The sequence below is a fragment of the Zingiber officinale genome, chromosome 2A (assembly GCF_018446385.1).
Source record: "Zingiber officinale cultivar Zhangliang chromosome 2A, Zo_v1.1, whole genome shotgun sequence".
Classification (NCBI taxonomy): domain Eukaryota; kingdom Viridiplantae; phylum Streptophyta; class Magnoliopsida; order Zingiberales; family Zingiberaceae; genus Zingiber; species Zingiber officinale.
In genome coordinates this window covers 97,883,749-97,905,962 of record NC_055988.1, presented here as the reverse complement: position 1 = coordinate 97,905,962, position 22,214 = coordinate 97,883,749, and the positions used below count along the sequence as shown (strand labels likewise).

Here is a 22,214-nt window from a genome sequence, read left to right as displayed (position 1 = left end):
CCTAAGGTATGTGCAGATACGTACATCAAAATCTTAATACTCATATTTTTCTTTATTCTCTAACTTAAACATTAAAGTGGCTACATCGGAGAAACCCTTGTCATCATTCTAACCCTTTTCTTATTGTCTATTTTTGCTGAGGCTTGTAGAACCATATCATCATTCTCATTTAAAATATTCTTTAAAGAAAAAAATAAAAAAGATCCCCTGCTCAGGATTTCGAGAATACCTCTACTTCAATATTATCATAGCAACTAAAGTAGTTGTTACGATGTATAACAACCAATATAATAATATTATTATAGTATTGTAGTATCTTTTTAATAGCTTGTTATACTTGTTTAATAGATACTCAATAGTCTTTATAATTATTTTAAAATGATTTTGATCCATTTAAAATATTTTTGTTAAAATTTAAATAATTTTGACTAAATTGGTAAAAAAACATTTTGATATAATAGTATTTATGATTTAAGATTTAAAGTTTAAAATTTTAAAATTTATGATTTAAGATTTTGCAGGTATATAGTAAATTTTACAACCGTAACATCTATTTAGTAGATTATATAATTGTTTAAAAATATTTTTGATCAATTTAAAATAATTTTGATAAAATTTTAATTTTTTTAACAAGTTACTAAATAATACTTTGATATAATAGTGTTTTGAATTTAGGACTTAAAGATTCAAAGTTTTAGAATTTAAAATTTAGGATTTATAATTTAGTTATAATTATATAACAATTATTTAGTAATTTTTACAACTATGTAATACCTATTTAAGTAGCTTTCATATCTTCTAAAATAAAATTTAATCAATTTTAAATAATTTTAATCAAATTAATAAAAATTATTTTGATATAATAATGTTTAAAATTTAAAATTATAAATTCAAATTTCTAGAGTTTTACATTTAGCTATATATATATATATAAACTATTTAATAGCTTATAGCTTATATAATTGTTTGAAAAAATGAGTTTGACCTGTTTAAAATAAATTTAATAAAATATAAATAATTTGGACATTAATAAAAAAAAAATATTTTTGATGTGATACTACTTTAAATATAATATAGTAATTTTAATTAAAATGAAATAATTAATTTTCACTTATAGTAGGGTAGTTATTTCACATTGTGAGTAGCTACGACAATAACATTGAAATTATCCCCGGAATAAAATTGAATTGTTAACGCAAGACAGAATTATTACTATAGGGTAAGAATTTAAATCTCAATAAAACCACACAAAAAAAAAAAAAAAAAAAAAACCTTCTCACATTGACCAACTATAATTTCCTCATTGACCTTTTCACAATCATGGGACCAACTATAACTTCCTAATTTACTTCTCACATAATCATAAGACCGGTCATGTAAAACCCCTAAAGTGACAAATTCCACCTATTACTATCATACAATAACATTGAAACAAAAAATATTTTGAATATCAAATATCTAACGGAATGCCCATTTCATTTTTCCTTTTATTTTTGCCTAACAACAAATCGAGTTAGGAGTCTGAGTGGAAGGTACAGATTGAAAGTATTGGAATGGGATTGAGCATGAAGTTGAATAGAATTCATGGATGGTTGTTCTTTCCATCGATTCAGTGTTGTTTAAGCAACATGAAACTTGAGCATCTAAGAACAAGAAGAGTAACAGTTTTCAGTATCTCGCAGTCGACTGCTGTTCATGTCCACTACAGATGTCGAACGAAGCACTTCAAACAAAGGTACTACTACCAAAAGCCAAGGATGAATTGCCAGGAAAACACCATGACAGACAGCAAAATGCAACACCTCCTTACTGCCCCGAGTCTAATCATGCTGCTTCCGCCATACATGCTCACTCCAAACTCGAGCAGAAGTTGGATGGTTGGAAGCCAAAGTGTTTCCGTTCCGCAACCTTACCTCCATTTGTCGAAGCAGCTCTCATGTCGGAGCCCGCTGAACCAGAGAGACCTGAAGGTTGGGTCTGCTGTTGCTGCTGCTCTAGTTGCTTTGTGTTGAGGAATCTTCCACCAGAACCCCTTGCTCGCTTCATCGCGTGGCGATGACGAGACTCGTGAAGATATGGCTGTGGAAGTCACACGAGAGAAGGTATGTTAATAGCTTAGCTTGAACAATTAGCTCCGTATCAAACTGGGTCTTTGCTCATACCTTTCTGCTCTTTACGAGTTTGTTTTCAGCCTCCAACTTTGCACGCAGCTGCCTTCTTCGTAGAATTGCAGCGTATTGTTTTGCATTGACATAAATAGGTCCTTCGGCTGCAGGTTGAAGAGGCAGTGGCATGCGAGAAGCAGATGATGTTCCCGCAATTTGCGGATGGATCTGTAAGTAGAGTAGCACGATAGAAATTTGTTCCTCAAAACTAATGAATTCACAGAAGAAATAAAACAAATCTTATGATTTGAGATCGAACAAAATGAAAAACCAATCTTAAGGTACTTCACAGACAATGGTAAGCTTGACGACCCAGTGAAAATCGATGCCCAACCCTTAAATGAAACCTTTGGCCACTGATTAACGATCTCATAAAGTCTTCACTTTACCTTGTAAATCCATCTACGACCAACTACCATACAAATACATTGGTAACATCAAATTTTTTATTTGAGAGAGTATGAATCTGTATTTATTGAAATGATGAACAAAAAAAAATGCAGAGGTAATTGGAGCAAGACCAAACATCAACGCAGAATAACTCGAGCAGTTAAGAGGTATAAAGTGTGAAAATACAAAGTAGTTTATGGCTATTATTACAAGGATAAAGAGTTAGAATTTGAGAAGAAATAATATGTTCGAGGTTGTCTTACTGGGCGTCCTAGTCATTGATGTCGAAGCGTGATGGTGGAATGAGATGAAACATTGCAAGTGGAATCCATAAGCCAATTGTCAGACAACACGGATGAGGATCGGTTGGGGAGGTGCACTTGGATTCAGGCATCATATATGACTTGCAGACTTTGGTCGAATGTCAAAACTTGTCTAAAGTTGACAGTAAACTTGCCTCACTAGACTTTGATGCAGGTGAGCACCAAGTAAGGGATACTAATTAGAGTTAAAGGCGCCTCTATCACTGTAGTTGCTGCCATATTGGTTACTAGAATTCGGTCCCCCCCCAACTTGGAAGAATATATTCTTGTTTGTATTATTGTTGTCGGTGGTGCATACCTTGGATCAATAGTTTGTTCTCCCACCTTGGAAGAGTTTATTCTTGTTTGTATTATTGTTGCAAGTGCCTCCCATGGATCAATAGTTGTTGGAACATTGGTTTCATTGGGTGGTGATGGCAGGTGGATCCTTGTTGGCTTCACACTAAGAAGATTTCATGACCAACAAGCTTATCAACCAACTCTTAGTATATTATGATGGCGTCCCGAGCACGAATGACAGCACTAATAATCACTTTGTACTCGGGGTCCAAGCCTAGTAACAACTTAAATCGCAGTTCATCATCAACAAGAGGATATCTCCCTCCGTCCTGCTAGTACTACTTCATCTCTCTTAGGGCATGTTTGGTTGAAGGTTATTGTTGATAACCTTGATTATCTATCTAAGATTATGTTATGGAATCTTGTTTGGTTCAACTAATGAGTGATTTCCATGTAATGGAGCATGCCCACCACATAAGCAAATGAGAGATATAACCCGGAATGTGATTATCTTGGAAGTGTGAGGTTTTACATGATTCGGGGTTAACCAAAATTTTTTCCCAATTTTTTTTCCCTAAAATGAGAATTCCAAAGGTTGAATAAACAACATTAGGTTATGAATTATTCCTCATAACCTTGGTTATGTGATTGATTACCTGACTAGTTCTCTTTAACAGTTTTGTCTAGAATTGCTCAAAGACCATGGATTCTATTCCTTGATTTATTGGACTCTGTTGTGTGACGAGGCTATCTTAGCATGCTTGGAAATTACACAGGACATGGATATGAATTATCAACATAGCTCGTCGGGTCATATTCTTGGAGCAAAGTAAGAATATGTGCTCTCTAAATTGGATATGTACTACTGCTCGTGAATTTAAAAATAATTAGAGGATACATGGAAAATTATCATGGGCGTCTTGAGGATTGGATCCGATTGGTGGAAGAGTTGTGGTTTGGGATTCGACTAAACGGTTAGGCAATGAATCTCCACTACAAATGACTTATGCTCATTGGAGGTTTTGTAACACTAATTACATAGATAATGTAAAGGTAGAGACAACCTCATAATTCAACGTAAATCATACAACAATGTGTTGTCACCAAAGATGGTAGTGAAATAGAATAAAACAAGAATCTATACAACGTACAAATAATTATAACTGCGAGTGAATCACGAATTTGTAGTAACACAAAATCAAGTTAAACAAGGCTGACTACATAACTGATGCCAATTTATTCTCATCTTTATTAGTCACAAGATGACAATCAAGACTTCAATTTCAAGACTGGTAAAGATGTCACTGATGCGATGTCAAGCAAGGGTGATTACAATACGAATGATGAGATAGATGGATCCAATGAAGAAGAAATTATAGACGTGAACAAAAAAAGATAGTAATGCCATAATCTTAAAAAAAACTTCATACGAAAGCATAGTAATGGCATGAAACAGTTAAGAATATTGTGCTCTTAGTATAACTACCATAGCCGGAGGTCCACAAACAGCAAGGATGCCACCTAAGTATGGGTCAGCATAAGGATATGCCACATGAGCCTGAAGTTGACAACACAAATAACCAAATATTGTAATTTTAGAAGCGTAATAGGAAAAAATAATAATTCTAGCACGCTTTTAAGTGTATATCCATTTTTTGAGAATCAAAAGTATTCTATTAACTTACAAAAGATTGGCTATAGTCCATCTTCATAGGTGCGAATGAAACTTCTGAACTCCCCAAACATAAAACTGGTTTTGTAGGACTATCATCGGGCTTTCTATATGCATTATCAGCACCTTACGAAGATCAAGTACAGATTAAAAGGTAATAGTAAACAGTACAGGTTAAAGGCATGTACTACAACAAGAAAAAAAATTAACAAAAAAGATAACGAGTAATCATCTCTATGTTCGCAATGTAATATAGAAATGAGCTTAGAACACTACATATAAGCAGCTGTTTATTTACACATTTTGGACTTTTTAAAACTGAATAAATTAGACATGTTTTGGTTCAAATTAAAAATTTAGCAAGCTGTGCAGCTTGAACATCATAAACAAAGGAATTGATGAAACATTAACAAAGGAATTGATAATAAGATCATACAGCAACCCAATAAAAAATGCACTCTTCCTTTAGAAATGCCATTTGAATCATTGGTAAAGATCAAGCTCAATTCCATTCCACAGAAAATGCACTCTTCCTTTAGAAATTAATTTATCAAAAAAAGCAATAGAAGAGTTCAAATATCATTAACCATAGGCTATTGAACAATGTGGTTGTTTAGGAGAACAATTTACGAGGTCTAGCAAACAACTTTACTGCAGTGGTATAAAGGAACAAGACAATAAGAGACCCAACAAAATAACATTTTGAATAGTTCGATAATACCAGACTGCATAGAAATATATTGCTGATGAACATTGTCTTCACACATCTCAGATACTTCTCGATGGGATTGACCACTAGAGTGAGTTGAAGAGTCATGGTCGGACATTGTATGGCTTAATTGTGTTTCCCCGTTTCCATCTTTTGCTAAGTAGTCCATATTCATATTCAAGTCTTTGGAATAAGACGACTGCAAAATGTTTGCACTACTAGCATTCCACCAGGCAGGATTGTTCACAAAAGTAGATGATGAATAGAGAGAATTACTCTCTGAACCTTTTTTTCCAACAACTTGCATTTCTGCAGACTTTGCATCAAGATGCATAGCTCGACTTCCACAGGTCGCAATCAAGCACAAGTAGAGTCTCTCTTAATGATAAGAGATCAACTAGTATCGATAAAGGAACATAAAGTGATACAGGATCACCTGAAATAATAAATGTATCCTTTGAGTAATGCAAATTATTATCAACAATATCTAGAAAACTGTAAATGTGTAATCAGTGAGCTATTAGCAAAATTTAGCAACTAAATTATCCTTTACACACATAATGGTAAAATGACTCAACTAACTTAGCAAAATTTCATAGCATAAACATCTTGCAAAATGATAATATTGGTTTCTCAGACTGGTACAGTATTTGTCAATAGATTAACTCTTATATTCTTTGACTACCTTAAGCCTATGGTCATAGGAGCTCAACCAATCAACAAACAAGAAGGGAAAATTTTATCGAATCCAGATAATTTCATTTTACAACATGAGAATCAAAAGAAAAAGAGAGAAAATTTTTGTTTATCCTTGCAATTTTCACCAACATGCCGTATCAAGACCTTTCATGATAATCACAAGGTGAAACCTACGAAAGAGAATGCATTTTCTATAGATGAGACTTTCTCAGTGAGGTATTGTGGGAAACAAAAGGGTGGCTCACTCGGGAACTAGCAGTGGCATATCATCCCACCCAAAGGGAGTCGAGATCCGAAACTGTTGTAATCTCACTCACTTTGCAATACAAGCTGACACATGATTACTTCTATTCATGGACCATAGGGTATTGATCTCTAAAAAGTTGATCATAACCACAGTCCTAACTTATCTGACTGAGATAGTAAGATGCATGTCAAGAATCGTATGTTTATGTAATCCTATTCAAAATAATAAGGTCAATGTGCCAAACTCTGATGCATCACTTCAAAAGGATAATACCTAACAGATTCATACCCTGAGAAAATAAATAATCTTCAGTTTTCCTACTAAAAAGGGAAACAAAAATAAAAGTATAACAGCCTGAATCCAGATGATGAACGATAAATAACCAGTCGTTTTCCACCCAAAATACCCAAACCGACTCCTTAAAAGAGAAGAGGTCAAATGAACTAAAAACAAAACAAATCAAGTAATCGATGCCCCAAACAAAGAGCAATCACCACGATAAGACCAAGATAACTCCCACCACGAGCAACTAAATGGCATGCACCCTTGAAATACAACAAGTTTCACCCGATCCAGTAAGAACTACGAAAACGAATCAAATTTCCTTTTCTCCAAATATCTCCTACAAATCAAAATCCACACCTCCAAAAAACAAAAAAAGAACAAATCGACAACAAGATCCCGAGAATCAGACAAAAAAAAAATTAAGCCAAGAAGCAGCAGGACAAGTGGATGCATGCAAATATACTGAAAGATTTAAAGGAGAGAAGAAGAAAAACCAGATCATTGGCTGCAGAGAAGAACCTTGAGGAAATCTTAAAGCCCCTCTCTGTCCTTCCACTTCCCAAGTCCCTCCTTGCCTTTCCCCTTCCCCTTCTCCTTCTCCTTCTCCTTCTCTTCCCTAGTTATCCTCCTCGCATTTAAAACAATGTGCTCCCGAGTTTCACCTGCCAAATATGCAAGAACATCTCCCTCACTCTCAACCTTCCTTTATCCTTAAAAACAGTAACAAATAAATAAATTTCTTCCACTTCCATACATCGGCACCACACAACAGCCGCCCCTCCCCCCTTCTCTCGGCCCCCCGCTTTCCTCTTAGAAATTATTGCCCCTCGATGTCGCAACTCCCTGACCAAATTACCCCTCGCTTTTGGAGCTATTTTACCCAGTAGCCTGATCCGAAAGCAGCCACCTGGATGGCGGAGCGTGGGCCGATGACTCATGACCACAGTGAACCTGCCGTCATCACCCGACCGCGGACCCACCATTGGAATCGGATCCGAGGATTAATCTCACGCCGTAATTGGTAGATCACGGCCGAGCGCTTTGGTTAATAGATTTCGAGATAGATTTTGTGTGCCCGTCACGTGTTTGCCGGAACGCGCACGCACGACACGAAGAGGCTGCTGCGTCCGTGCTCCTACGCCGTAACACGTGCTAAAACGAGATAAAACGCCGTCAGCTCAATAATCCTTCTAGAATGATCTCATATATTAAAATAAATAAATAATAATAATAATAAATAAGTTTTTTTTTTTTGACGATCTCATATATATTTTTTAAAAAAATTACGTTCAATATCGATAAAAATGCATATGGATAATCTAAAATAGTATTTCATCGGGCTATGTCTCATTAATCGTCATCTCATCTTTCCAGAACAACCTAAATAGTCTAAAATAGTATTATTTCGGTCAAACTATTTCCCATTAAAAATAAATTTTACCTAAATACCAACCCGACTACACTGAGAACAAAACAACGCAAACTAGGGACAAAACAACACGAACTAGATTTTGGGAGGAAATTTAATAAAGGCGACAAAAAATATGCTGCATCTAGCAGCTTCTTTGGTCTATTTATAGCACGGATTAATTGTAGACCCTGTTCAATCAACTTCGTAGTCACTATACTCGAAATAGTAAATTACGTTTTTACCCTTCTTGATATTTTAAGAAATAAAATTTTTTCAACGCGATTTTTTAAAAATAAATTAAAAAGATCCCCTAATTATTCATATTATTAAAATGACACCTTTTATTTTTTTTTAAAAAAATATTATTTCATAGGATGCGGTGATAAGGAGGAGTCTATAGGAGGAACCTACTTGGCACGGATTGATTGTCATAGTATAAGTCAAAATCAGAACGATCAACACTAAGGTGTAAGCAAGGTACAACCCGAGCTGGAAAAGGCTACATCGACCGATTAGAGGAACCATTGTCCGGCCGATCGTCTGGATAAGCTAGCGTCTGATCAGCCCGGTCGGTAGGAGAACAATCGAGCGGACCACCCGTCTGGCTTGGGGTATGACATTAGCATCGTACATATTAGTAATAAATCGATAAAGTAATAAAAGAGTAAAAGACTAAGATATTTAATACGGGGAAGAGAAAATAAAAGAGAACATTCCATCTATCATTGAATGCTAAGAATTGTATCATTCCACCTATGATTTAAAAAGAGAACACCGGGAACCTATTGGGTTACACGCACTGCGAGTCTCTAAAAGACGTAAAAAAAGTTAGAAAATAGGATTCTCAGATCAAGATATAAAGATTTAGTTGGACCATACATAAGACAAATATAAAAATATTTGTTAAAACGAAAGCGCAGATGAGCCACATCTCTTATGAAAGAGTTGAACTCAATTTGGTTTAGCCATGAACCAATTTGATTTAGTTGTGAACCAAACCAAGAGGTTAATGAGCTAATTTTTAGTTAAGACATAATAAGTTAGATTTGGACTTTATAATCCAACTAATTAAAGAGGACTATATATTGATATGGTTAAGAGAAACTTAATAGACAATTTATTATTTGCTTGATTAGGTTTTGAAAACCTAAACCCAATACCTCTCTCTCCCTCTCCCTCTCTCTTGCCACCGACCACAATAAGAGGTTCTCCTCTTGTTGCCATGAGATACCCAAAGGAAGAAGATCTTCCTTTTGCTTCTTCCTCTTCTTGATCCTTCTCCTTCACTCGTGGCTAGTACCTTCCGAAAGTGAAGTTTGTTCTCTTGGAGTTGTCTTGAAGAGCTCAGTGTGGATACAAATAGACACGAGGTTCGATAAAGTCACAAAAGGTTGATGCCCTTTTTGTTACAAGTCATCTGTAAGGTATACCTAGACTAATTGTTATTCAATTTCATTTTATTTTATAATCTTGTCTGTGTGATTGTATCTTACATGTGTGTGGTGTATGTGATGTAATAAATTAATTTATTTATCATTAAGTTTTCTGTTGTGCATGTTTACGAAATGTGTTTTTAGCACATATCGGATTGGGCATATCCCAACAGTGGTATTAGAGCTCGACCGTACTTCGACATGATCATAAAACTATTTTACGGTTCATAATTAGTGTTGTAATTAATTTTTAGGATTTTTCTAGAATTATTAAGAATGTTTTCATTTTTGAAAGTTTTCTAAATTATTAGGAAATTTCACTTTTGGAAAGTTTTTGAAATAATTTTAGAAAATTAAATTTAGAAATCTTCTGTTAATTTAGAAATTATCATTTCTAGATTTTTTTAGAATTTTCTAGAATTTTAAAAAATATTCTATTTTTAGAAAATTTCCTAATTTATTACGTAATACAAAATTTAGAATGATTTTGATTTTTTTTTTAAAATTCAGATTTGAGATATTCTAAATTAAATTATAGAAATTATCTTTTTTGAAAATTCCAGATTTATTAAAATATTTCATTTTTAGAATGTGATCCCTGTCTGAAAACGGTGAAGACAACTGGCTAGGGATGTGGCTCTGTGGTTGACCATGTGAAGACTCTGCTCCACCCTACAAAACTAAGGACATCGGTGCTGGGCCAGGGCAGAGGTCTCTGACATTGGTCCTCCGACGCTCAAGTCAATCACCAGAATAGTAGAAGAACAGTAATAACTGTAGCAACAAGAGCGTGATCGTAGAATAACGCATACCTCCTCTGGTGTATAGACCCCTTTATATAGTGGCCCTGTAGCGTAAGTTCACGCTTCTCAAAGCACATGCACGTTTTCCCATCTATCCTATGAAAAGACATGTCAAAAAGTATCTTTGGCACCCTTTCCTTAATAGGGCGTGCAAATCTTTGATATGACAGTAGAAGTTTTCGTCGTACGATTTGCTTATTGACCATGCCCTACGGTTAGTGGTACCAACTCCCAGAATGATACAATGAGCTAAGAAAGGGATCCCACTTTTTGGTCAAATAGGGGAGTCGCTAGGTCGGGATTCCCTGCCTGGTCACTCTAGGTTGTTCTTCTCCACGATTGCTCGGCTCGGTAGGTTGTTCCTCGTACGACCGGATAAGCGATCAGGTAGCACTAGGCCCTATAGGGTCGTCACAGATACAAACATCTATTCTCTTCTCCTTAGTCGTCTGACTATTGGGTTGTTGCATGTTGCCCGGTCGGACGAGCGATCTGGTTGAACGAGCCTCCAGGCGACATTATGAAACAGGGCTCTCCTTTCGCTAAGTGGGTGGCAATGCCCGATCAGACCCTTTAGGCCCAATCGACCCGTTGCCACCCGCTCGGACAACTTTGGTGACTCGACGATTCCATGCCTTTGACCACTTCACTTTGACCTCCACGTCGGTTGCTTTTCCCACCTTTGGCTCATCCTTGGTAGACTCCTTTTACCACCGCATCAGAAAGTTTCCTAAATTGTTAGAAAATACCAAATTTATAAAGACTTGGAAAATAAAAAAAAATTTAAATTATTCTATAATAAATTAAGAAATATTACTTATTTATTTTTTAAATTGTTAGAAAATTGATGTGTGCCCACAAGTATACAGGTGTCGTCAAGTAATAAAATATTGATCCCACATGGACCGTTGATTAAGTACTAGTTAACTTCGTACTATAAATTATCTAGATAATTGGAAGGGTGGTTTTGGTCACTAACACTTAAGAGAGAAAGAGAAGGAAAGAGAGTGAAAAGAGAGTAGAGAGAGAGGGAGCGTAAGTGAGTGAAAGATGATAGATTTTAGGATTTCAGTTTCATTATGATGCTAGTTAATGCCCCTATGCATTGTTCATCTACCTAACTCTATGCTTATATTCGTATAGGTATTCTAACTAAAATCTAACACAACCCCACGAAAGTCATATCGAAGAGTTTATCTAAGTTCTAACGCCATTAAGTAAAGAAGTAATTCTAAAAAGTCTAGTTTAAGGGATACCTTTTGTCATAGGGGTCTCGGATCATACAATTACTAGAGTTATCTAATTTACTTTCTAACGATAGATTAATGTAATTAAGTAAAAAAAGATAACTTAGAAAGTCCGGTTAAAGGGATACTCTCTATCACAGGGCCTCCCCATCATACAATCACTAGATTATACAATTCACTTCCTAACATTAATTTGGGAAACCCTCCTAAAACTCTAATTAACCTTCCTAGTAGAGAATCAATCGCCTTGTGTTACAAGGTCCCATGGTCTTACAATCCAAGGCCCTTCCTTGACATGGTGATCAAAACTCTACATCTAAATATATTGACTTTACACACATTTCATTAAACACATAAAAGACACAACACATATAAAACATGGCATAAACACTTCATTGAATAAGAAAACAAGCAAGTACATAGTTCATATATCAACATCGCATCACAAATACTCCTTACATCCTAAGAATTAGAGAATTTACTCCATAGAGAAGGAATACAACTAAGATACAAGAAGTAAAGCAATCTACAACTCAAAACATAAAGAGAAGAGAAGAGAAGGCTTATCCATATAACACCGGTCTTCTTAGATGCAATGTTTGTTCTGGAGGTGGACGGATCATCGGAAATAATGAAGATGATCTCTTTAAGGTTTCCCCCTAAGGGGAGAACCTTCCTCAAGGAGAGGAACGAAGTTCCAAACTTAAGATGAGTCAAAGAATGAGGCTCTTGACCCTTTTATACCTCCTCCAAACTATCTAGGAAAATCATGATTAAAGGGGTCTGGTAAACTGAGTTTTTTGCCCCTTAAACCCAGTTTTCTCATAATTCATCCTGAAGCAAAGTTGTAGAACTTAAAATTATCTACAATATGATATTTAGATCGAGCCTTAGCTCTAACTGAGCCAAAAGTTATGGTGGTTCAAAGTTTGGTATGTAGTTTGAGTGGAGGTCCCAATTAAGCCGCAGTTAGAAGGCACGACAATGCCTTTTAGCATGGCTATAGCCTTCTTTCTCTCTATTGAACATGAAACAAAGTTGTATATCTTGAAGTTAGCTACGTTTGAGTATAAAGAATAGCCTGTAACTCTAACTGAGTGTAAAGTTATTATCATTTCAAAATAAGTTTGTAGTATGCCCAGGATTCAACACAGCCTTGTTTTCACCTGGCACGACCAGTGCCATAACCGTGTGGGATCCACACAGCCAAGGTCTACCTGGGATCTGATCCAGCGACATGGCTATGTGGATTCACATGGCCACAGTTAGCTTCGGCTCTGGAAAATCTATACGGTCGTGTGAATCCACACGGTCGAGGTCTGCTCCTTCTCTGTTTTGTTGACACGGCCATGTGGAATCCACACGACCGGGGTCTTGCTCCATCTTTGCCTTATGGCAAGGCCATGTGGGTTCACATGACCAGTGCCTTCTCCTCCTCTAGTATGTGACGCAACTGTGTGGATTCTTCATTTGTTCTCCGAGTTGTCTTCATTTTCACTCCCAATCATGTCCTATTAATTAAAACAAGCAAAAAATAGATCTCCGAATAAAAGGAGTGGAAATATGACATTATAATGAAATAATATGCAATAAACATAGATTATGCTCATAAAATACAAGTAGATGTGTGCCAAAATATGTATAAAAGTATATATAATCTACGCACATCAGAAATTAATTTAAAAATTTATTTCTAAAATAATTAAATATTTTTTATTGATAGAAATATTTTAGATGAGATATGCTAATTAAATTTAGAAATTAGTTTCCTAATTTAATTAGATAAATCTTGATTTATTAAAATCAGATTTATAATATATTTTTATTTTCAAAATAGAATTATAACATATTTTTATTTATAAAATAGAATTATAACATATTTAAATTTATGTCATATTCATGCCATATTGTATGTCATGTTAGATGCATTAATTATGACATGATTTGATTTTGCCATGTGTGTGATGTGTCATGTCATCATCTATGTCATGTGTGCGATGTGTCATATCATCATTTATGTCATGCGTATAATGCCATGCAGATAGAATATTTGTATGAAGTAGATGAAACTAAATCCCTTAATATTAAAACCTACACCTTCCGTTAATATGGTAAGAACCAGAGTTTAAGTTCTTGTTTGAGTTGTTGGCCAAAGTCAAACTCAACTTGAAATTAAATATGTTCAAATTATGGAGATGCAATCTCATGATTAATGGGTTAGTTTTAAACTTGAAACATTGATTTGTTGTGTCAAAGCCATAATCAATGTGGATAGAGGTAAAGTTGGGTAATATGCATTTGATGTATACTTATTAATGTGTTAACAACCCGCTATTTATGCAAAAATCAATTAGTTGTTAGCATAATGTGATAGTTGCACATAAGTAATATGCAATCGGTAAACTTGTTACCTACTGCTATAGCTAAAAATGACTTGTTGGCCAAAGTCAAGGTTGTTCTTATCTATGATTGATATTAACTCACTTGGAGAAAACCTACCATCTCCCGAATTTAAAATAAGGGTATTTGAATTTGATAAATAAGCAAGCTTTTATTACATGTAAATTATTTACATAAATAAAATAATGTCTCTAATACATTCTTATTTTTAGGTTAATCATTGAATTATAACTGCTGTTAATTTACGTTTGATTTTAGACTCGAACAAACTGACTAGGCTAAATTTCTTGGACTGGTTTCGAAGTTTGAGAATTATTCTCAAAGTTGAGAAGCTAGCTTATGTCCTTGATGAGCCTCTTCCCACAAGTCTTGATGTCGATGTAACTACGAACCAATTGTTGGCCTATCAGAAATATAAGGATGATTTTGTACTTACAAGTTGCATCATGCTAGCCGCTATGACTCCTGAATTACAGAAACAACATGAGCATTTGGATGATATTGTTAATAATCTTTGTGAGCTGTTTGATGAGCAAGCTAGATCCAAAAGGTTCGAGGTCTCCAAGCTTCTCTTTTACTCAAAGATGCAAGAGCGCTCATCTGTAGTACAATTTGTACTAAAGATGAGCGGTTACATAGAGCATTTAGCATCACTCAGTTTCGCGATGAAACATGAGTTAAGTATTAACTTAATTCTACATGATTTTCTAAAAAGTTATTCATAATTTGTGATAAACTATCGGATAAATAATTTAGAATCGGCAATGCTCGAGATGATTAATATACTCTAGACTGTAGAGCCTTCTGTTAAAAGTGAATAGAAAATTGTGATGTTAGTAGACTCCTTTAATAAAGGTTTTAAGAAGAATCCAAAAATATTAGGCTAAGGGGAAGAGTAAAAAGACTAAGATAGTAGAATCTGTTGGTACCCCATGATAGTTTTGATATGATCAACCAAGTTAAGTTAGGTCATGTGTATTTGATCATTGTGTCTAAGTGTGCAGGAACTTAGGAACACAAGAAGTCGAGCGGAAGACACAGCTAGAGAGAAGGATGACACAGGAAGAGAGTCTACGGGCTTGATGCATCCGAGGCACGAAGTGCTGCGGAAGAGTATACCGACAGACGAGAAGGATACGCGTGGCGGTCCAAGGGATGAGAAGCCAAGGAGGAAGACTGCTCGAGGAGAAGGCCAGAAAATGGATTTGGGTGAGCTCTATTCCGGTTGGCCGAAATCATCCAAGTGAGCGGAGCAGCGGAAGAGCCAAAGGAGAAGACTTGGAGCTCGAAAGAAGTTGCTGAAGACGCCTTCAAGTGGATTGAAGGTGCCTCGTGCCTTTCTGGTGGAAGGCGCCTTCAACCCTTATGGAAGGTGCCTTCAATTAACTTGGAGGGTGCCTTCAACTAGGCAAAAGTGTCGTTGGCAAAGGATAAAGTTTTATCCTTTCTTGCCTTACTCAAGGAACCTTCCAGCTTGATTAGAGGCGTCTTCTAGTCACGGATAAGATTTTTCAAGGGCTATAAAAAGACCTATGGACCTACGAATTAAGAATCAACTCTTGTATTTATTTCCTAACAACTGTCTGAGCATTCAACTAGTGTAAGAGGCTTCTCCGTCTTCATTCGAGGAGACTTTTAGAGATTTTCATTGATCTTGGATTAACAACCACCTAGGTTGTAACCAAGTAAATCTTGTGCCTCTTCTTTCATTTTTTTGTTGTTTAATTTAATTTTTTGTTGCTACTAATTTGAGTTGAAAGAACAAGAAAAAGATTTTATTTTACAAGAAATTTACCTCCTATTGCCGGCTCCACTGCGCCAACAATTAGTATTAGAGCCCAACCATCTCAGAAGGTCTAACCGCCGACTGAAGCACTGAAACGATGGCTGGACCGACAATCTTCCCACAGAAGTTTGAGGAAGAATTTGCGTCTTGGAAGAAATACATGGAGGTATTTTTCAAAACTAATTTTGAAATTCTGTTAATAATTAAATATGGTTTTGTAGCTCCCAAGACTCCCAAGGAAATGAAAAAGAAGAACACCAATGGACTAAGAAGGAGCAAGCATACTTTGTAGCGAATGGACGAGCCGAGTTCCACTTGCTCAACATACTTTCACCCTAAGAAGTAAATCAGATCAGAGATTACGAATCAACAAAGGAACTTTGGGAGAATTTTCTAGAGCTACATAAAGGAATTTTCAAAGCAAAGCTCGTGAGACGAGACCTGCTCCGGAACCAACTAACAAACCTCCTGATGGAAGAAAGCGAAATAGTTGCACATCTGCACTCGAGGATCAAAGAACTCATCACTGGACTCACGAATCTCGGAGAAAAGTTAATAAACTGAGATTCGTTAAGGTATACTTTAAATGCATTTCCTAAGACACCCGAGTGTACATTTATAGCTGACTCATTTTACATATCTAAAGACCTTGAAGTTAGTACATTAGAAAATATTTTTCCACTTTTAAACTTCACGAATCAAGATGTGTAATCTTGCGAAACAAAGAAGAAAAGACAGCCCATAACATAGCACTAAAAGCCAACCAAAAGGACGAATCAAATCAAGACTCCGAGAATTCAATCGACGCAGATGAAACATTATTGGTAAAGAAATTCAATAGATTTATTAAATCTAATAGATTCAAGTCGCAGACAAAAAGGGACTTTAGAAGAAAAATAAAGGTATGATGCTACAACTGCCAAGGAGAAGGGCACATCAAGGACGATTACTTCGAACTAAAGAAGAGAGAGAAAGATAAGGACAAAAGACTGACAAGATCGAAACACAAGAATCTGAAGGCAACTTGGGATGAGTCATCGTTCTCTGAGTTCGAGATTGAGGCCTACACTAGACTAGCTTTGATGTTAGATCACCAGAGAAACATTGAAAGTTCCTCAGAGATGAGCATCGACAAAGGAGAAGGATCCTCTGAAGAAAGCATCGACGAAGGGGAGCATCAGAACACAAGGTAAGTGAGGTACGCGCCTTACCTCCTAAAAAATTATTTCAATTTATTAAAGTACTTTCTAAGGATCTAATAAATCTAGAAAAAGAAAATATTAGGTTAAAATTAAACTTAGCAAAGTCATGCCCCCTAGAAATATATGATTATTTAAAAATAGAAAATGAAAAAAATTAAAGATTCAAATAGAAAAATTAGAAAATGACTATGCATGCTCAACTCAAAAAGGATTTCGAAATTTAAATTATAGATAGCTAAGTTGGTATATCAGGAACCATAGGGGTCAAATTAGAAATATCCTCAAAAATTATGCACCCCCAAATTTTTAGTAAATCCAGTAGGAAGGAACCTATACTGAGTTCCAAGATTATGCTTAGATTAAATTATTTTAATCTATTCAGCATTCTCATAAAAAAAGAAATTAAATATTTCTTTTCTTTAAGAGGCTTTGTCTAGAAGTGGTTGTTTTTCCAATATCCAAGAAGGCCTAGTGTCTCGCCACTACCTGGAAGCTGATTACTGAAATGAATTTTTAATTGTCTAAAATTATTTTTAAACAGTTTTTCAAATTCTTAATGAATGTTTAGCCAAATTTATTTTCCAAATTTCTGCAACACTTTATTATATTTTTTCTTATTTTTTTGATTTGATTAAAGGGGGAGATAAGTAAAAGTTTAGGGAGATTAAGGGAGAGTTAGGATTTTTTTTGAATTTTGCAACTAATTAATTTTGCAAGAGATAAGTGAAAGTTTAGGGAGATTAAGGGGGAATTAGGATTTTTTTTAATTTTACAACTAATTTATTTAAATTTATTGCAACTTTATACTTATACATTCATCATGTTTTTATGCTACATTTTTTTAAACACCCTAACTTGAACTTGGGTTGATGCATATCAAAAAGGGGGAGATTGTAAGTACGCCATGGTAATTTTGATGTGATCAACTAAATTAAGTTAGGTTCTGTGTATTTGATCCTTGTGTCTAAATGTGTAGGAGCTTAGGAACATAAGAAGTCGAGTGAAAGACACAACTAGAGAGAAAGATGACATGGGAAGAGAGTCAACGAACTCGGTGCATCTGAGAGACGAAGTGCTGTGGAAGAGTATACCGACAGATGAGAAGGACACCCGTGGAGGTCCAAGGGACGAGAAGCTAGGGAGGAAGATTGCTCGAGGAGAAGGCCAGAAAATGGGTACGGGTAAGCCCTATTCTGGTTAGTCAAAATCACCTAAGCGAGTGGAGCAGCGGAAGAGCCAAAGGAGAAGACTTGGAGCTCGGAAGAAGTTGCTGAAGGCGCCTTCAAGTGGATTGAAGGCGCCCTCGCGCCTTTCTGGTGGAAGGTGCCTTCAAGCTATTGAAGGCACCTTCAACCCTTATGGAAGGTGCCTTCAATCAACTTGGAGGGCACCTTCGATTGGGCAAAAGTGTCATTGGCAAAGGACAAAGTTTTATCCTTTCTTGCCTTGCCGGAGGCACCTTCAAGCTTGATTGGAGGCGCCTTCTAACCACTGATAATATTTTCCAAGGGCTATAAAAATACCCCTGGACCTAGGAATTAAGAATCAACTCTTGTATTCATTTCCTACCAACTGTCTAAGCATTCAATGAGTGTAAGAGGCTTCTCCGCCTTCATCGAAGGAGAATTTTAGAGCTTTTTATTGGCATTGGATTAACAACCACCTAAATTGTAACCAAGTAAATCTTGTACCTCTTCTTTCATTTTTTTTGTTGTTTAATTTAATTTTTTGTTGCTACTAATTTGATTTCAAAGAACGAGAAAGTGATTTTATTTTACAGGAAATTCACCTCCTATTGCCGGCCCCACTGCGCCAACAATTGGTTTTAGAGTCCAACCACCTTAGAAGGTCTAACCGCCGACTGAAGCACCGAAACAATGGCTAGACCGACAATCTTCCCACAGAAGTTTGAGGGAGAATTTGCGTCTTGGAAGAAATGCATCAAGGTATTTTTCAAAAATGATTTTGAAATTTTGTTAATAATTAAATATGTTTTTGTAGCTCTTAAAGACTCCCAAGGAAATGAAAAAGAACATCAATGGACTAAGAAGGAGTAAATAGACTTTGTAGTGAATGGACGAGCCGAGTTTCACCTACTCAGCATACTTCAACCCCAAGAAGTAAATCAGATCGGAGATTACGAATCAACATAGAAACTTTTGGAGAAGTTCCTGGAACTATACGAAGGAACTTTTGAAGCAAAGTTTGCGAGATAAGACCTGTTCTAGAACCAACTGACAAACCTCCTAATGGAAGAAAGTGAAACAGTTGCACATCTGCACTCAAGGATCAAAGAACTCATCACTAAACTCATGAATCTCGAAGAAGAGGTAATGAACCGAGATTCGTTAAGGTATGATTTAAATGCATTTCCTAAAACACCCGAGTGGACATCTATAGTCGATCTATTTTACATATCTAAAGACCTTGAAGTTAGTACATTAGAAAATCTGTTTTCCACTTTTGAACTTCACGAATCAAGATGTACAGTCTTGTGAAACAAAGAAGAAAAGATAGCCCATAACATAGCACTAAAAGCTAACCAAAAGGATGAATCAGATCAAGACTCCAAGAATTCAATCGACGCAGATGAAGCAACATTATTGGTAAGGAAATTCAATAGATTTATTAAATCTAATAGATTCAAGTCGCAGACAAAAAGGTACTTCAGAAGTAAAAGGAAGGTATGATACTATAATTACCAAGGAGAAGGGCACATCAAGGATGACTGTCCCGAACTAAAGAAGATAGAGAAAGATAAGGGAAAAAGATCGACAAGATCGAAGCACAAGAATATGAAGGCAATTAACTTGGGATGAGTCGTCATCCTCTGAGCCTGAGATTGAGGCCTACGCTGGACTAGCTTTAATGGCATATCACTAGAGGGACATTGAAAGTTCCTCAGAGATGAGCATCGACGAAGGGGGAGGATCCTCTAAAGAAAGCAACGACGAAAGGAGAGCATCAGAACACAAGGTAAGTGAGATACGTGCCTTACCTCCTGAAAAATTATTTCAATTTATTAAAGTACTTTCTAAGGATCTAATAAATCTAGAAAAAGAAAATGCTAGGTTAAAATTAAACTTAGCAAAGTCATGCTCCCTAGAAATGAAAAATTAAAGATTCAAATAGAAAAACTAGAAAATGACTATGCATGCTCAACTCAAAAAGGGTTTCGAAATTTAAATTACAGACAACTAAGTTGGTATATCAAGAACCATAGGGGTGAAATTAGAAATATCCAAAGAATTTATGTACCCCTATATTTTTAGTAAATTCAGTAGGAAGGAACATATACTGGGTTCTAAGATCATACTTAGATTAAATTATTTTAATCCATTCAGCATTCTCATAAAAAAAAGAAATTAAATATTTATTTTCTTTAAGAGGCTTTGTCTAGAAGTGGTTGTTGTTCCAATATTCAAGAAGACCTAGTGCCTTACCATAGCCTGAAAGTTGATTACTGAAATGAATGTTTAATTGTCTAAAATTATTTTTAAATAGTTTTTCAAATTCTTAATAAATGTTTAGCCAAATATTTTTCCCAAATTTTTGTAACACTTTATTATATTTTTTCTCACTTTTTGGATGAGATCAATGGGGGAGATAAGTAAAAGTTCAGGAGATTAAGGGGGAGTTAAGATTTTTTTTTTGAATTGTGCAACTAATTAATTTTGCAAGAGATAAGTAAAAATTCAGGGAGATTAAGGGGGAGTTAGGAATTTTTTTTGAATTGTGCAACTAATTAATTTTGCAATAGATAAGTAAAAGTTCAGGGAGATTAAGGGAGAGTTAGGATTTTTTTAAGTTTGTAACTAATTAATTTTGCAACTAATTTGTTTAAATTTATTGCAACTTTATACTTGTACATTCATTATGTTTTTATGCTATATTTTTTTAAAACTCGTAACTTGAACTTGGGTTGAAAATAGGGGAGATTGTTGGTACCCTGTAGTAATTTTGATGTGATCAACCAAGTAAATTAGGTCCTGTATATTTCCTTATGTCTAAGTGTGCAGGATCTTAGGAATACAAGAAGTCGAGCGGAAGACACAGCTAGTGAGCAGGATGGAACGGGAAGAGAGTCGACGGGCTCGGTGCATCTAAGGGATGAAGTGCTGCAGAAGAGTACATTGGTAGACGAAAAGAATGTGTAAGGCATTCCGAGGGATGAGAAGTCGGGGAGGAAAATTGCTCGATGAGAAGGCCAGAAAATGGGTTCGGGTGAGCACTATTCCAGTTGGCCAAAATCACCCAAGCAAACGGAGTAGCGGAAGAGCTAATGAAGAAGACTTGGAGATCGGAAGAAGCTGCTGAAGGTGTCTTTAAGTGGATTGAAGGCTAGGTGCCTTCAACCCTTATGGAAGGCGCATTCAACTCTTATGGAAGGTGCCTTCAATCAACTTGGAGGGCACCTTCGACTGGGCAAAAGTGTCGTTAGCAAAGGATAAAGTTTTATCCTTTCTTGCCTTGCTGGAGGTGCCTTCTAGCTTGATTGGAGGTACCTTCCAGCCACGGATAAGATTTTTCAAGGGTTATAAAAAGACCCCTGTGTTGATGCAATCGACCCAAGTTTGATCGGTACGATCATGGTTTTGATGTGTGTGTCAAAGAGTTTAAGTTAGGCTTTCATATATATTTGATATGTGTGTTTGAGTCTTGCAGGACTTGGTGAAACACACATGAGGAGCTTGGTGCAACTAACCATGGGAAGCTCATCCTAGGGCTCAGATCCATGAGTCGGTGAAGGATGGTGGGGAAGACATCCGAGGGACTGCCGGACGAGGAGCAACGAAGTGGAGCCGAGGGAAGTGGACTTCAAGGCAACGTGAAGGATGGCACAGAGAGGAGCCGCGGGCTCGGGTGCATCTGAGGGACGAAGGCCGAGGAAGAGGACTTCAAGGGCCACTCCGGAGAGGATAAGTGTGTATGTGCAGTCTTAGCAGTCGACTACGCAGTCGACTGGCAACAAACAGAAGCATTCTGTTTGCTCAGCAAACAGCTACCAGTCGATTGTTAGTTTTAGCAGTCGACTGGTAAATGACCGTTGGCAGACCATTGGTGCTGCAAAGTAGCCGTTGGCTACCTCCAACGGTAGCACCAGTCGACTGATGGTTTTGCCAGTCGACTGGTGCCGAGATGAGTTGATATGATAATCAACTC

At 36.2% G+C, this 22,214-nt stretch overlaps 1 protein-coding gene across 2 annotated transcripts; it reads right to left on the bottom strand.

Annotated features, from left to right (window-relative positions):
- Nucleotides 1-1,559: 1,559 nt before the first annotated feature.
- On the bottom strand, nucleotides 1,560-7,555 carry LOC122041661 (nuclear transcription factor Y subunit A-4-like). Of its 2 annotated transcripts, none has more exons than XM_042601423.1 (6): nucleotides 7,264-7,555; nucleotides 5,551-5,974; nucleotides 4,843-4,955; nucleotides 4,644-4,715; nucleotides 2,163-2,333; nucleotides 1,560-2,079 (listed from the first exon to the last, which is right to left on the bottom strand). In XM_042601423.1, the coding sequence occupies exons 2-6, from the start codon at nucleotides 5,870-5,872 to the stop codon at nucleotides 1,849-1,851; spliced, it is 909 nt and encodes a 302-aa protein (XP_042457357.1). In that variant the 5' UTR covers nucleotides 5,873-5,974; nucleotides 7,264-7,555; the 3' UTR covers nucleotides 1,560-1,848. The 2 variants fall into 2 exon arrangements, with proteins under 2 accessions (XP_042457357.1, XP_042457358.1); XM_042601424.1 differs by having other exon boundaries at nucleotides 7,289-7,555.
- Between the last annotated feature and the right edge of the window lie 14,659 nt (nucleotides 7,556-22,214).